The sequence below is a fragment of the Dendroctonus ponderosae genome, unplaced genomic scaffold, assembly GCF_020466585.1.
Source record: "Dendroctonus ponderosae isolate FM_Combo_2020 unplaced genomic scaffold, Dpon_F_20191213v2 Dpon_F_20191213_1, whole genome shotgun sequence".
Classification (NCBI taxonomy): Eukaryota; Metazoa; Arthropoda; class Insecta; order Coleoptera; family Curculionidae; genus Dendroctonus; species Dendroctonus ponderosae.
In genome coordinates this window covers 1,498,666-1,515,013 of record NW_026017110.1, presented here as the reverse complement: position 1 = coordinate 1,515,013, position 16,348 = coordinate 1,498,666, and the positions used below count along the sequence as shown (strand labels likewise).

The 16,348-nt window shown below is 38.3% G+C and overlaps 4 protein-coding genes across 8 annotated transcripts in view; 2 read left to right on the top strand and 2 right to left on the bottom strand.

Annotated features, from left to right (window-relative positions):
- The window catches only part of LOC109538156 (rhamnogalacturonate lyase), a 4,742-nt gene extending 2,663 nt beyond the window's left edge, over positions 1 to 2,079 (bottom strand). The window contains exons 1-4 of the mRNA XM_048660983.1: positions 1,816 to 2,079; positions 1,322 to 1,530; positions 1,032 to 1,272; positions 726 to 978 (exon numbers count right to left, since the gene is read on the bottom strand). Of these exons, the coding sequence (XP_048516940.1) occupies positions 726 to 978; positions 1,032 to 1,272; positions 1,322 to 1,530; positions 1,816 to 2,041 (929 nt within the window). The 5' untranslated portion in view covers positions 2,042 to 2,079. The remainder of the gene's footprint in view (positions 1 to 725; positions 979 to 1,031; positions 1,273 to 1,321; positions 1,531 to 1,815) is intronic.
- Positions 2,080 to 4,288: 2,209 nt separating this feature from the next.
- On the top strand, positions 4,289 to 7,433 carry LOC109538147 (sodium channel and clathrin linker 1). The gene is made up of 8 exons (XM_019905240.2): positions 4,289 to 5,118; positions 5,185 to 5,257; positions 5,307 to 5,597; positions 5,693 to 5,966; positions 6,020 to 6,133; positions 6,199 to 6,506; positions 6,587 to 6,855; positions 6,909 to 7,433. Exons 1-8 carry the CDS (start codon positions 5,066 to 5,068, stop codon positions 7,234 to 7,236), a joined length of 1,710 nt encoding a protein of 569 aa, XP_019760799.2. The 5' UTR covers positions 4,289 to 5,065; the 3' UTR covers positions 7,237 to 7,433.
- Positions 7,251 to 8,506, bottom strand: LOC109538148 (vacuolar-sorting protein SNF8). The gene is made up of 5 exons (XM_019905242.2): positions 8,104 to 8,506; positions 7,932 to 8,049; positions 7,698 to 7,876; positions 7,486 to 7,641; positions 7,251 to 7,432 (listed from the first exon to the last, which is right to left on the bottom strand). The coding sequence occupies exons 1-5, from the start codon at positions 8,305 to 8,307 to the stop codon at positions 7,331 to 7,333; spliced, it is 759 nt and encodes a 252-aa protein (XP_019760801.2). The 5' UTR covers positions 8,308 to 8,506; the 3' UTR covers positions 7,251 to 7,330.
- Positions 8,507 to 9,171: 665 nt separating this feature from the next.
- LOC109538146 (probable serine/threonine-protein kinase nek3) overlaps positions 9,172 to 16,348 on the top strand; it is a 36,136-nt gene continuing 28,959 nt past the window's right edge. For 2 of the 5 annotated variants that reach the window (XM_048661564.1, XM_048661559.1), the window contains exons 1-2: positions 9,797 to 10,081; positions 12,081 to 12,189. In XM_048661564.1, the coding sequence (XP_048517521.1) occupies positions 12,081 to 12,189 (109 nt within the window). In that variant the 5' untranslated portion in view covers positions 9,797 to 10,081. Of the gene's footprint in view, positions 9,503 to 9,796; positions 10,082 to 12,080; positions 12,190 to 14,707; positions 14,947 to 15,939; positions 15,993 to 16,348 lie in introns of those variants that run through there. The other 3 variants (XM_048661560.1, XM_048661562.1, XM_048661563.1) reach the window with 3 other exon arrangements.

Sequence of the window (16,348 nt, the reverse complement as noted above, 5' to 3'; positions counted from 1 at the left end):
ATCTGTTCGATGCCAATGAGGCCGAGAGCTGGATGAGCGAGCAGGAGCTCTGCATGAGGGTGGAAGATCGGGGCAAAGATGAGACCAGCGCCAGGCACTTCATGAAGAAGCACGAAAGTCTGGAAGCGGCCGTTGAAGCTTGAAGCGGACACCATCAGAGGACTGGGTGAAACTGTAAAGGCCCTGTCGGATGAAGGGTATCCTTTGGCCGAGCAGGTCGCTGTTAAACAGTCGCAACTGGACAAGCTGTATGCCGGACTGAAGGATTTGGCGCAAGAACAACTCGCTAAGCTGGATGAGGCTTTGCAGCTCCTCCTGCTCAACAGAGTCGTTGGCGACTTGGAGCAGTGGATAGCTGATCGAGTGGTGGCCTCTTCTCACGAATTGGGCCGAGATGCTGGTTCTGTTTCAACGCTGCAGCGCAATATTCAGAACTTCATGCAAGACCTGCAGACGCTTCAGAACCAACTGCAACCGATCCAAGAGGAATCGGTCAAGCTTCAAGCCAGCTATGCGGGCGACAGAGCGAAAGATATCACAAATAGAGAACAAGAAGTAGTGTCTGCGTGGGCCAGTTTGCAAATGGTTTGCGAGCAGCGCAGAGGAAAACTGGCCGATGCTGGCGATCTGTTCAAGTTCTTCAACCTGTGAGGACGCTGATGCAACGGATGGACAACGTGGACAGTATTAATCGGACTTCCGATCTGGTACCTACAATAAACTACCTGTAATATGGATATTCGTCGTCATTCACAAAGCTGTAAGGCCATTTGGCTTGTTCAGCCGCCACTTGATTTTCCACAGCGGAAACGATGCTTCCATCGTTTCCAGTAGGGAAGTAGAGCAAGAAAGGCCCATAGATGTGAGTCCAGCCCGGCTCAGCAGTGACTTCGGGCGTTCCAAAGTGACCACTCACGAAGTAGTTGGCCACCAAACATTCCTGATGGACAGTCAAGTCTTGCTTCAATGGTCCACCACCTGATGTAGGATTTGCAAGGCTTGAGGGAATCGCGCTTTTCGCGGAAGCTTACCATGGTATTCCCTGCTGGGTGAGACCACGAAGGCTCCAAACCCATTACCATAAACCCCCTGGTAGTTAATCTGCCTGATGTACGCTGCGTAGTCGTACTTGCTGTAATAAGTGCCGTTGGGATATTCCCAGGTGGAGTCCTGGACGGTAGTGCATTGGTTCAAGTCTACAGTAGTGGGGGTAGTACCAGAGCGCACCTGGTTGGTGCCTTGGGTGAGGATGGCGGCATTGAATCTGTAGACCTGCCAATAAATTGGTATATTTTCTGCATTTTTATGGTTGTAGGCGCACCATTCGAGTCTCTCCCAAGGAGACCGTGTAGCTTTTGTCGTTGATGTATTTGGCGTAACTGTAAATTCCACTAATATCGTCCTCCATGACATAGTGGAGCTGGATTGAGAACACATTGTCGATGTTTTCCTGCAGCCAATAGAAGTGCACCCTGCTGCTGGTCTGCTCCACTATGTGGATGCTGGATGGGCTGAACACGCCTTGGCCATCTGCAATCAAAATGTGAATCAGACGGTCATCGATGCTACAAGTGAAAATTGTTTAACAAAAAAAATCACCTTTGCTCCCGATAAGGAAGTGCTACAATTTACCTAAGTGCCACTTCATATACACCTATATCGATTACTTAAGAACCCAAGCATTTCAAGTAGGTACCTACTACTTAGAATGATAAGGGGGACATAATTAGACCAAAGTTTATTGTCGCAAATGGACCCAAATTATAATTAAATAATGGAAAAAATTTAAAAAAAAAAGAAAAAATGGTAACTTACTACTGTTCCAGTCCAAGTAGAAGGTTTTGACTCCACTTGCTGCCAAGTTAGTCCCCTGAACATTCACAGTCGAGATGGTGGCCTGACTGTTGAAATTCAGCTCCAAATAGTCGTTCTTGATGGTGGCTTTAAGGCCGTCGACAGTTAGGCTGACCGCTCCATTTACTGGGCTCAGACCGCTCAGAGCAACCGCTCCTAAAAGGAACAAAACTTGACCCGCCAACATGTTGAGGGGGACTAGTGGAGCCCAGAGAATTTCCTGCCTATTTATACACAATGGAAGAATCTTGAGTATTTTATTATCAAATTTTGGCAGTAGTGAGGTCTTGTTTAAGCTCAAGTGGTTGGTTAATATAGGGATCATAAACGCGTTTAGTGAACATCTGGGGCAAAGCGGTATCAGATATATCAGGGTTTTCAGTGGATAACTGAGGTGACAATCACGTGAGGTCCAGGAAAAGGTCCATTTTTTGAAAAAATAAAAATTTTCTCAAAATGTCTTAAATTTTACATCATTTTCGGCTCACGGACACGAGCAATGCATGGAACTTATTGAAAAATATGCGAGAAATTTCAAATCCAAAATAATAGACAATTTCGGCAAATTTTAAGCGTTTTTTGAGCGTTGGCGATCTTTAGCCGACAATTTCTTCTTTCTCCCTAACCCAAACACTTTATAAATGCATATTTGCGACGTTCTTGCGTCGAAAGGAATCGATTGAGCTCAAAAAACACGCATGTGAAATTTTGATTCTTGCTCGAAATTTTTCCAAGCATGGGGGTCGATTTTTTGAAAAAATTAAACATTTTTAAAAATGCCTTAGATTTTACATCATTTTCAGCTCACGAGCGCGAGAAGTGGATCGAACTCATTGAAAAACATGGTAGACGTTTCTGATCCGAAATAATAGACATTTTCGGCACATTTTAAGCGTTTTTTAGCGTTCACGATCCTTTTATCCTACGATTTCTTCCGAATTATTGGCCCAAAGACTTTATAAATGCATATTTCTGACTTTCTTACGTCGAAAGGAATCGATTGAGCTCAAAAAACACGCACGTAAAATTTTGATTTTGGCTCGAAATTTTTCCAAAAGTAGGGGTCGATTTTAAAAAAAAATGAAAATTTTCTCAAAACACCTTAAATTTTACATCATTTTCAGCTCACGGACGCAAGGAATGCAACGAACTTATTGAAAAACATGGTAGAAGTTTCAAATCCGAAATAATAGACATTTTCGGCACCTTTCAAGCGTTTTTTGAGCTTTCACGATCTTTTGCCGACGATTTCTTCCGTATTATTGACCCAAAGACTTTATAAATGCATATTTCTGACTTTCTTACGTCGAAAGGAATCGATTGAGCTCAAAAAACACGCACGTAAAATTTTGATTTTTGCTCGAAATGTTTCCAAGGGTGGGGGTCGATTTTTTCAAAAAATGAAAATTTTCTCAAAATACCTTAAATTTTACATCATTTTCAGCTCACGGACGCAAGGAATGCAACGAACTTATCGAAAAACATGGTAGAAGTTGCAAATGCGAAATAATAGACATTTTCGGCACCTTTTAAGCGTTTTTTGAGTGTTCACGATTTTTTGCCTACGATTTCTTCCGTATTATTGACCCCAAGACTTTATAAATGCATATTTCTGACTTTCTTACGTCGAAAGGAATCGATTGAGCTCAAAAAACACGCACGTAAAATTTTGATTCTTGCTCGAAATTTTTCCAAGGGTGGGGGTCGATTTTTTGAAAAATTAAAATTTTCTCAAAATACCTTAAATTTTACATCATTTTCAGCTCACGGACGCGAGGATTGCTTATTGAAAAACATTTATCCGACGATTTCTTCCGTTTTATTGACACAAAGACTATAAATGCATATTTCTGACTTTCTTACGTCGAAAGGAATCGATTGAGCTCAAAAAACACGCACGTAAAATTTTTATTGTTGGTCGACATTTTTCCAAGAATGGGTGTCCATTTTTTTTTTAAATGAAAATTTTTTCAAAATATCTTAAATTTTACATCATTTTCAGCTCACGAGCGCGAGAAATGGATCGAACTCATTGAAAAACATGCTAAACGTTTCAGATCCGAAATAATAGACATTTTCGGCACATTTTAAGCGTTTTTAGCGTTCACGATCTTTATCCGACGATTTCTTCCGTATTATTGACATAAACAACTTTAAACATTATGCGGCTAAAATAGAGCGAATTCAACGCAATAAAACAATGTAAATGTTCCAAAAACCAGATCATTTACTAAAACAGTAGTAAACACACAGTAAAATATAGTTTTAAGAAATAACACACCGGCAAAAAATGCCGCATAAATAGAATGTGCAAAATTCTTCTGATTGTGGCCTAGATATAGATGCGAAATGAAACCGACGCGAAAAATAATCCCACTATTTGAATTTTCGAAATATTTTACAATAATATTGCAAAACTTTAAATGAGCTATTTCGCTATTCTCAGAAGTTTGAATCCCTTACATTTTTTGAATCACTTACTTTTGTCTTACTCTCGATTTTCATTACTCAAATTTTTACGACTATGTTGTGAACACTTTGCCAAAAAATCCGATCAATTTCCAAGTCTTGTTTTCACTTACGGACTATTTTCTGTATCAACGAGGATCGGAAATGTTTACCAAACTTTGGCAAGTTTTCCATCATCCGTCTTTGCCTGGATTTTCATGAAACTTTGCAGTTTGATAGACTAACATGTTGTAAAACCTTATGACTAACAAATTATTTTGCATACGCTGGCCAAAATCTCTTAAGTATGCGAACTTTGGCAGTGTCCCGGAAAGCTTCTAACTTAATTTTTGTAAAACTGCATATTTCATGGATTGGCCCGAAAAAAATCTACCCAAACAAGCTCCGACTCCACTATAACATTAAGATATGGTCTTGCAAAATGATTAATCAGATTGTTAAAGAATCTTGCCCATTTTGCGTATTTATGACCAAAGCTACGAAGTGTGTTTCTAAACAATAATGTATGGAAAAACCATCATGTATTGTGTATATTCTCTGAACTCGTCGACCAGAACAAACCCCCAAGCGATACAAACACAACATGAGGCCGTTCAATACAAACACCCTTATTCTTAAGCAAAACAAACTGAGTTTCTATGATTACACAAGAATTAGCGTGACTTAAAGTGAACAATTTGACTCAGTCATGAGCGACAGTGTTTGATATGCGGAAACCGAAGACCAATCGCAAATTTAAGGAATGTGCAAGCAAATAAACCGGGAAATGTACCAAACAAATCAGGGAAATAATGAGCAAGTTTCCAACTTTTACCTACTGTTGGGATTAAGTCATTGATGTTTCCTCATTCTTTTTTCTAGCCAATTTCGGTCAATCGTTGATAATTACGAGGCACTTGTGAAAGAGCTGAATCAGGAATTATTTGAGTTAAAGGTAAGGCTTTTTGGTCCCAGTAAAGCTCAATTACAGAGCAAGATTCCAGACTGACCACCAGGATGTGAAAGCGCAGCTTTTAGCAGTAATAGCTGAAAACCAAGACCTCTCTAGACAATGCGAAAATGTGATTCGAAGCTCAAAATGCCACCTGCAAGAAAACGAGGACCACGACTTAACAGAAAATCTCAAACAGCAAATAAATACTCTAAACACCGAAAAGGAGTGCGTAACGAAACTGTGGCAGGAAGCCGTAAAAGCCATTGACGCTTTGGAAGACGAACTGAAGATCTTCCAGGCTGGCCATGAAAATTTCGTGCCAAAAAAGGAGCTTCAAAAGGTTCGGACGATAAAACCCTGTTTAGTGAATCAGAAAAAGCCTAAACCCACAAAGATTCCAGTAAATGGAGATTGTTGAAAACGTTGCAATTCCAGCTCAAGACGTTTAATGAAACCCAAGTCGCCGAATTGCAAACGAAATTAGCGGAAACCGAAAAAAAGTTGGAAGAAACAATGCAACAAACTAAAAACAAGATCAGAGTGAAGCATTGCGAAGTGGACCAGTCGCTAGACAATCAAGCAAGTGCACTGAAAATCATCAAAAACCTGGAAGCAGAAGTTCTAAGCGTGCAAAAACGTCTCCAAGAAGCTGCGGGAGAGAAACTCAAATTGGAAAGGCATTTGTCTAATAAGGAAGAAGTGATTCAAGGTAGAACGGAGTGTTTCTTATTAGCTCAAAAACCCAAAATTTTGCACTTTTAGGTTTGAAAACGGCAAATCAAGAGTGCCTCAATCGGGTCTCAGAAGCGATCGCGATTGTGGAAGCTGCCCTCAACGAAAAAGACGCAGCTCTATTCAGGGAGAGTAGAATTCAAGGTGGAGGGCTACTGAACACTTGAAAGAGCTTAACATAGAGATAACTGTTCACTTTTTTACTTTAGAAGAAAATGAAAAATTGGTAAAAGAAACCACCGAAATCGTCCAGGAATCACAGGAAAAAATACAAAGGGAAACTGACCGGATAAAGTTGGAATTTGGCCAGAAGCAAAAATCTCTTCTAGACAAACTTGAGCAGGCACAGAAGGAAAGCCGCAATCAAAGCGCTGAAATTGAGGCACTAAATAAAAAACGCATTTTGTTGGAAAGTGAACTTGAAAGAATACATCGAGGCCATTGCTCTAATGAGGAAAGCGACATAAACAAATTACTGGTTTTGGAAAAAAACCTTGAATCCACGTTTCAAAAACTGGTGAGTGATTAATTCAGTTACGTATTGAAAACCCTTTTATGTGTTACAATTTAATAATTAATAAGTAATTTTTGTTACAGCTACTGTCTGAAAAGCAAAACATCCAGCTGGCATCAGAGAAGGAGGTGATGAGAAACGACCTCGACCAAATGGCGAACATTTACGAAAGAAACCTGAAAAGCAAAGAAATCGAAATCTCCACTTGGCAGTCTAAAGCAACTCGGTTGGAAGGTGAACTAACAGATAGCTATAAGCAAGTGAACAAAATTACCGAAAAAATGGCCAAAGTAAATGAACGAATCACCAGAACTGAACAAGATTTCAAGGAACAAAAGGATATCTTTGAAAAGTAACAGCTTAAAACATTCGGCTACAAGCCTGATAATAAACATCTAATTTCAGGGGTTTAAATAGGTCACTTGAAGCTAAGCTTGAAAATTTAACAAAAAAATACAATGATAACATTATGGAACTGCAGCGCCAAGTGGAGAAGAAAAACGAAATAAATGAGAAGTGGAGGACAGAGTCGAAAATCATAACGGAAAACTTGGAAAAAATGGCCGCTCATTTAAAACGTGAGGCGCAAGCTCTGAAGAAAAGCAACAAGCAGCTAAAGCAGGACCTGAAAAAATCCGAAGAAAAAGTAAAACACTACAAAACGTTTCTGGACTTGATTTCGAAAGACGTCGCAAAAATTAGTCATTTAACTGTGGGCAATTCGAGCAGTTGAGAAAAAATGCAAAGTTAAAACAATTTAGAATGCAATTAATGCTCAACCAATACATACCGAAATGTTATAATATATGTATAAATATTTAATAAAATTATGAGTTAGTGGCATTGACGCACTCATTGAATAAGCTGGGAAAATAATAAAGTTTTTCGCCGGTTTCCTGTAAGTCGACCCAAGCCAATCCTTGGTCGACCTGAAAAGACTCAAATTAGTTTAAAAAGCCCTATCAATCACCTACGTATTTACCAAACTATCTAACGCTTTTTGGCTTCGCGCTGGCTCCCACAAGAGCTTCTTCCTTAGGTAAGACACGGACACATAAGCCCTGTTGCTTGCTGCAGCTTCTGTCAATATGACCGAATGATCCGTGCTTAATTCACCAGGAACTGACTGCACCATGTACTGGAACCAATGTGAGGTAGATATTAGTTTCTAAGAAACAAATTTCACTCCCTTACTCGTCCTTGCCCGTAAGAGATAACATTAAATCCACTGCCAAAGATTTTCAACTTTCGGGCAGCCATACGTAAGTCATCCTCTGAAATCTCTTGATGCTCCTTTCTCTTTCCCCTGGCATTGATGAGCCTGGTCCTCAGTTCCTCTAAGCTTATCAGACCTCCGTTCTTGTGATTTGTGGCTTTAAAGACAATTAAATCAACCACTCTGGCCAGTTTAAGGGCTGTGATGTTTACCTAGACAGACTTCCACAATTTGGACTGCTAATTCATAGTAAAAATCGCCCAGTCCTAGAACAGACCAAAATCCTTTTCCTGATGATAGCGGATCAACGCCCAAGCTGGCACACATTTCCTAGAAGTTGAATTTTCGAAAAAACCCTTTGGAGTAATGGAGTTGTCAACTGACCTGGAATTGGGTTCTAAACTCTGGATTTTTCTTGATTTCATTCTTATGCTTGCTGGCAAATTCCTCCAAGTTCGTCTTGAAAAACTCGAGCTGTTTGGTCAACTGCTCGAATTGATTTTCTTGAATTTCATTGCGTTTGTACTTGTATTTTTCTTGTTCTAGTTTTTGCTTTTGAATGGCTCCCAGGCCAGCACTACGCCTCATTTTCACAAATTGACTTATTTATTCAACACCCGATACTTGGAAGAAACTGAAATGTTTTCGCAATTACTTTATTTTTTATTTAATTATAATTAATAACATTGGACAATGCGAAAGTCAACAAATAAGTGAGGTTTGTAGTTTTCGAACGTAGGAAAGCACAGAGTATATTACTAAAAGTGACGAAAGGTGTCACTACTGTCACTCGCAGTTGCCGAACAACATTTTTGGCCAATTAATTTTTTTAAATTTAATTAATTATTGTAATTGATTTGCATTTGATCTATACTATCTTATATAGAGATTCTGTAGATGTACAGGCGTTGTAAGATGATTATTTATTCATTGCATTGTTCATTTATTCCAGTAATGATCAGACATTAATTGTGATGATAGATTATCATGCTCTTCCCATGGTAAAGAGGGAGATAGTCGGAGATTTGACCGTAACAGAATCAGAGACAAATCCTGAACGGAATGACCTTTACATTCACTTTTTGTCAACGTTGCCAATAGGCGCGGAACTTCGCCAATCTTCCATAATCTTTTAAAAATACTGACAAATTAAAGTGATTTTGAACCTTGTTTTAATCCGAAAACTGCTACATCTGCCGGGTTCTCGCCAGCGGATTTTTCGACTAGTTCTTTACAGCTTTCTCCGAAATTTACTTGAAAATTCTCCGAAAAAAGCTAAAAGCCTGAAAATTGTTTTGCAAAAAATTTCAATTTTGCCAAGTTAATCTAGCAAACCTTTGTTTAAGCAGACGTCAATTAGTGTCATTTACTCGATTAGCTTTTGTTTAATGGCGGCTAAGTTAGACTGAGTTTCTGTCGCTCCGTCTGAATTTCATCAATATACAAAGTTTATTCACTTTTTTGCTGACATTTTCGCATTTCCTGTCTAAGAAATATATATTTTAGTGTTTTTTGATGGCTTCCTGAGCAGTAGCATGATTTTTATATCAAAAAGTGCAATTTAACTAGAGAGAACTATCTGACGTTTCCTGTCAAGACGGAACCTGGATTTGTAAGCATACAACAGAGCTAGAATTTCTCTGCATAGAAGCCAGAAGTTTGGAAGTAGGTAGTTATGTGGATTTTGAAGAGCTTTTGGAGATTTCTTCAATATTTTTCGGACTGTCAGGGATGTCAACATATTTGAAATGGACAATTACACGCAGAAACAGGAATATTAACGGTAGGTGCATTTTTTTATCACGGCTTAAAGCCCGTGTCCCATGCATCCGTTTATACGATGGTACGATGGTACGAAAGTGTTTCTATTGGTTGGAGATCTGTCAATTCTCCAGTCTCCAACCAATAGAAACACTTTCGTGTCATCGTACCATCGTATAAATGGATGCATGGGACACAAGCTTTATACGTTGGCATAAAATATTAACATTAATAATAAAAAAAGCGGTTTTTCGAAATAAAACCGATATAGACAACGCTGCTTTTGGGAGAAAGGCACTGAAAGAACAGTGTCAAAACAGTCAACAGCAGTCAACAGTTAGCGGGTTTCCGTTGCCGAAGGTTCGTGTTGCTGGTAAACTCAGAAGCCGAAATTATCAGACTGAAAGATAAAATTATTTACAAAATTAACCGACGGGTTTTTCAACAAAGCGAAACGACACTGATTTATTCGTAGCATTATCGGCAATTAAATCGAATTATCTGAACGATTTCGGGTCAGTTCTAAAGCTTGCATTGTGTGTTTACTACGCAGGGATTCCTTCTCCGGTGATGATAAACAACATATTGGATCAAACGAAAGGTTCGTAACGGACAAGTAAATGTATTTTAACAATTTGCTCACCTCATTTAAGCGACAACAACCAAACACTCAGTACCTACATGTTTCCTTGACCTTTTCGTTTAGTACGGCTTCAGAAAGTACCCGAGCAAAGTTTATTGACTTTATTTATCATTGCCTTAAAATACCTGTTCTCGAAGTGACTCTTAATTTATTTAAGGCATTGTGAGAATTAAATGCTAATTCGAAAGGTAATTAAGTAGTGCAACATTAACCAGCTCAGGGGTTTGGGACGTTCTATCGTGATTGTGGCTTGGTTGTTTCTGATCTTAATTTAATCAAATGATTTGTATCTGTTATTTGCCAAATATCTGCACATGTTTTTTTGGGCCAGCATTAAAGAAGTGTCCGTTAGAGAATAGGTATTTCCAAGCAACTTTTCTGATTACTGTCCTACTCTCTCTATTTTAGTGCTTTAAATTATCAATCTTATTTGCACTATTCACAGAAACACACTTTACGTTTCATTACCTGAAGGAATCTTGAAGTCAAACTCCATGGTTTTCGTTAAATTAGGTTTGAGCAAAATTCTCAAATTTTCCATTTCAAATTGTGATTCAATTTTTAATTGGAAAGAAGAAAAAACTGGATTTGGGATATTTACTTCAAATTTAGAATCTCTTTTAACTGCCCAATCCTAAAAACGTTTTATACAGTTATCAATACAGATAATCAATTGATTAATTGGTCATCTGAGAAACAAAATGCACAAAACTTTTATAATCTAACTAGGTATAAAGTGATTTGAAACAATCCCAAACTGTCTTCTTTGCCAGGAAATTAAAAAAAACCTTTTTTGTTGTTGTTTTTTCATCATGCAACCTTTCCTCCCCATTCTTTGCGATCAACAACAATTTGCTGGAAACTCCATTTAATCTACATTATCTAGGCGCACAGTTTATTGACTTTATTTATCATTGCCTTCGAATACTTGTTCTTCGAAGTCGGTTCTACTTTATCTTTATCTTTAACTGAATGCTGAAATTTGAAAAGTAATCAAACTAGTTAATAACGCATTAGGGTGATTGGTGGCAACGATCGGAAAATGACTCAATGATATTTAGCGGTTTGCTGGCGGAAGAAAAATGAATCAGAATCAAACGATTGGGCTAACAAACGTATCAGAAAGTGGATATTTTGGCAACCCGTTTTGCAAACAGAGCAGAGAGTTCAGTGGACCAAATTCAGATCTGATTAAATATCATGAATAATTTTGGCACCTCCAGAATGCATGTTCGCGGTTTTCGTTTCTAGGTCACTTTAGATTATCATACTGACCAACTTTTTCAAGTTAGGATTCTATAAATATTATAAGAAGGAAGAAAAATACTTTCTAGATTTTTCAAGTTCCTTCTTCTAATAAATGGCGCCTCGACCCTGCGATCGGTTTCATTGCAATTGATTTATCACCCAACCCTCGTATAGTATTCGGGTGGGACAAGGACGGGATGCTTTCCATAGTGTTCGTTTTTTACGCCCGCTCTTTCACACAGTGGCGAAAACTGCCGAACAAACTCGATTGGGCTTGACTGAGCCAATTGCGTTACCAGGAACTATCAAAAACTACATCGTGCATCATAAAATTTTCCATCAAATAGAATCAACAAGTTAATTTAGCGCGTTTTGAGCGCTCACCGGCGATATGTTTTTTATAACAAAAGGTCGGAAGGTCAAGAAGATAATTTTTGGTCGAAAAATCACTGTAGAAATACAACGTAAACATAGTAAATTGAAATCGTCTGGTCCTTCTGGATGCTGCGTTGACGCGGCTGGAAAATCAATGCCGATTGAACTTGACCCTACAATGGAATGGAATTTCCACGACCTCGACAATTCTCTTCGGCCATTCTTATGCCACGTGTTTTCAAACAAGCGTCGCGTCTGATTCTGTGTTCTAATTTTGGAGATTCTTTCATTTTAGAGCGAAAATTACCCAAACCGTTTCTATTTTATATTGCAGATGTCAACGACTGTTGGGACTCACTCAGGGGCTGGTCCCCTTAGCCTAATGTCCTGCGTTAGAGAGTCGTCCCCTTTGCAGGACTACGAACCTGAGGCGGAGAAGAACGGTAAGTTTCCACAAGTATTAACGGACGATGTAGTTTTCTGTTATCAAGAGTATCGAGTCAAAAGTGAATTATCGTCTGCGAAGTTTTTACAGGAGTTTATGCTTCATGAATTTCCGCATTTTCTGCATTAAACACAAAGATTCCGCAATGTGTACATGAAAGAGGCATGTCTGTGTGGTATGCGACTGGCCATCGCCGGTCGGTTCGGTTTTGTTTATTTATAGAGCTGGAAAACCGCCAATTTCGACTTACACGAATTTACAGATGCACTTTGTCGAATTTTATATCGCATCATATCTAAAACGAAATCGCCAGTACGGAACTGAAAACCGCATTCCTTTCAGGTTTGAACTTATTTTTCAAAACTTACTACGGTTGATTTATTTGGGTGAAATTCAATGTAAAATATTTTCGTTTTGCTGATACCTACTCTCCAAAACATAACGTGTTATGTGAGTAAACCGCTTTTAATTTGGAATATTTGGCACTTCGATATGGCACACACAAAGATTTACTGTTAAGCTTCCTCTTCGTCACATATTTAAGTGGATGATTGTCGCTGTTACAACCTTAAACTCTAAAGATTTTGATTCGTCTTCCAGCCCGACAAAGAACTCAAACACATGGTCGGAACAATAACCACCATACCAACCATAAGTAGGTAAGAAAGATTATGTCTCCTGATATGGAGAGACTCGTTAGGAATTCCTAAGTGCGGTTCAATTGATTTATATACAGGGATTCGTATAAGACAACACGACACTGATGTTTACTGGTCCGTAGTTTTAAGTTCATCAGTGTTTCAATTAGCCKTTTATTTAGTGTMTACTGTACTTAAGTTCGCGCCATGTAAGGAAACTTTATTTTATTAATTTGACTTTWTTATGAATTAAAACGATATTCTTCTATTCTTCGTAAAAARWTCTGTTTGGTCTAAAAYCCAAAATGTWACCATCAGATTTTTTTTCCAATCGTATTCGAGGAATATCAGGAAATATGAGCTGTTGGTTAAAATTGATATTTTTKAMCATCCTCGTATCCGACTGAAAAAAATTGATATCTGATGATTACATTTTRGATTTTAGAACATGCAGAACTAACGTAAMAATAATAAAACTTGATGTTCATCATAGGAAGGTGCTATGAGATATCTGAACGTTCTTTCCAACTCCAAGCAACTTTTCTTAATAGCARTTTTCGATATTGTCAAAATYAGAGGTACTTTATTCTTGAGCATAATTCATATTTTSTKATATACCTYGTATACAAGTGCAAAAAATAACATCTGATAGTGGCATTTTCGGTTTTGGACCCAGCAAACCGTTTTATGAAGAATACWTTTTTATCGTAAAATTAATAATAAGACGTAACACACATTCCATAATATACTAATAAAAGTAGATCTAGATCTTGAATTAGAGGATTTATTTATTAYCTCATTATCACAATTGATTCTTTTAAATCACGCCAATAAATGTAGGAACGCTGGAAGTTGGTGATAAAATRACTTACGGGCGCTTTGAGTTGCCTTGCATACATACAAATGCAGATCAATCCAAAAAAGATTAGTAAATGCGAACTGCGAAGTTCGGTTGGACTGTTTTTAAAAAACATGATTCCAAATCGATGAAAATGGTTTCGTCTGGCTTCGTTCCAAACGTTTGCGAAACATTAGCTCTCGCACTAACATTGCTTCAGGGCATTGGAAAGTAGTTTTGATAACTGGGGACAAATTTCGACCATTTCTATTGGCAATATTTGGGCAAAACTGTTGTCCGTTATAGTCCAAGAGCAATTTTGGAAAGCTTTCGCCGCCAACGCTTACCAATGATTCCATTATTAACTAAAACGCTTTTATTGTACAATACTCGTGACATTCTGAGTTCACTATGTGGTGAGTGAGAGAAAGCGCTTTTCAAAAATTAAACAAATTCAAATTCCTCATAGATGAACATGCCCACCTACGTTTTAAATCCCGTTATATCGATCGCGTAAGAGGTTGGTTGAGGAAGGCGGCCACCGCTCTTAAGTTGAATTACTGTTAATTGATATTCCAAATGCGACCGCATTCACTATGTCTTCGATAATCGTGCACGATACAACTGCGGTGCATGCTTTTCACTATCTTGGCTGATTTTTCTAATGGCCCCACAGGTAACTGGTAAGATAAACATTTTGCGACCGAACGCCAATATGCCTTCAAGTATTGGCTAATTCAATACTATTATTAATAATTAAAACGAACAGTGTGAACAAGAGTCTCAAAGCACTTGATGTATGTTTCCTATTATTAGTTGAGTCTACACCAATAGTGGTTAATTAGTCTCGTTCTTCTTTATGCGCGTTTCCCGTACTTTTGGTTTTTCTCTACGAGAACGCAGTCGGTCACGAAGTGCTTCGTAAATTCATCGTCTACGCCGCTAAACCTTTTAGTATTTATTACTTTCGAGATTAACTGGGTGTACTTAATTTTTAATTAAGATAGCTTTGTCTGTCCTCGCAGATGTTTTCAGTATATTCAATATAATCGATCGGATAAATCCACTCGTTAGCTATCCTACAGATAACAGTTTTGAACCTAATATGTACCTACTGAACAATTTGGGAGGAATTCACTCAGTACCCGGTCAGGTTTAGTTCAAAGTGTTTGTTGTGTTTTATTTGCTGAAAAAAATGGAATTTTGACCATGCCGCTGCTTCAGAGGGCCAGCACATGGGCTCCGGCCGATCAGAAGTCCCATCGCCACATTTTGGCCAGTAAGTTTTCAACGGGATGGGAAACTTTGTCTATTTTTCCCATTCTATTCGATCAATGCATGAGCAGTTAGGAATCGATTTAATTTATTAAACTTCCATCGATGAAGGGCTAGTGAGATCGGCTTTTAGTAAAAACTATGCCCTAATTTCATTGTTAAGCCAGGAAATGGCAACTGTGCCCATTGTGTTGTTGCGGTCGATTTTAAACCGGAAATATTGGCATCGGGTGATGACCGGGAAAATTTTTCAAGTTACAACAAAGTGCAAAACGTCGTTATATAAAACGTAAAATGTAGTTATTTTTATTCCGTGCTATCAGTCCTCGTCATTTGGGCGTAGCTTGCAAATGGCACGTTGATGGCACAAAAGCGCCTCTGAAGATGATAACCAGGCCAGCTAGCGAAACGTCAGGACCAAATTCCTATAAGTGTGATTAGATTTGGTTTTAGTTTTGACTTTTTTTGAATGAACGCATTTGAAAATCTGGCAACCAAATGAAGAAACGCGTAATTGCCGCCTTTGAGACATCAACATTAGCCACAATCTGTTAGAGTAGTTCGAATAGTTTTGGCACATCTGCTTTCATACACCTGAAACCGGTTTTACTTGCCGTATGAATGTTGAAAGCGTCTTCTATCAGTTCAAATCGGAAATTTGGCTGATCATTTAATATAGGAAAATTAAATTTATCTCTTAATTATGAGACGTAAATTAAAAAAACTTTGTTTCCCAATTATATGGAGCTATACAGTAAAATGAGTTAAAATTTCAAGTAATTACTTTGAAGTGGGTTAGTGTAGGCTCTATTATTCGATTCATCAGTTGTATTTACCACAAATCGAACGGACTACATAAACATTGTGTCATGTCTAAAAACTGTTGACCAGGCCTACCTATTCAAGCAATTAATTAACTAAGCTGTTGTTACCTTTGTCATTTGGCAATTTAGTTTCGTACGTTCGTACTTAGAAAGCGGTTTGGCCTGGCGAAAAATGCGGTTTTTTCACTCGCAGCAATGTGTATTTGTGGCAGAAAATATACCATTGGTAAGTGTATGGAATCAGTTCCTTTGGCCAATTGGCTAGTTGTTGGTTTCCTCTTGGACTCGATAAAAAGTGGGCAAAATTGCAACATGAGCTGTTATTAAAACGTTATGTAAAACCGTGTTGAACTAACAACGACTGACTGATCGAGATTTCAATTTTGCTTAATTCTGATCATGATTCATGAGCACGATCATGCTCCAATAAGCGCGCTCCATATTTTTATTATTTATTTCTCCGTCTGCGTAGCGGTTTGTTCGTAATTCCCCCAACACAGAAACAACACAATTCAGGGTTTTCTTGCGTTTAAAACAACACACTGTATGGGAAATTGCCCAGAGCGCCAGCACAACCATTCA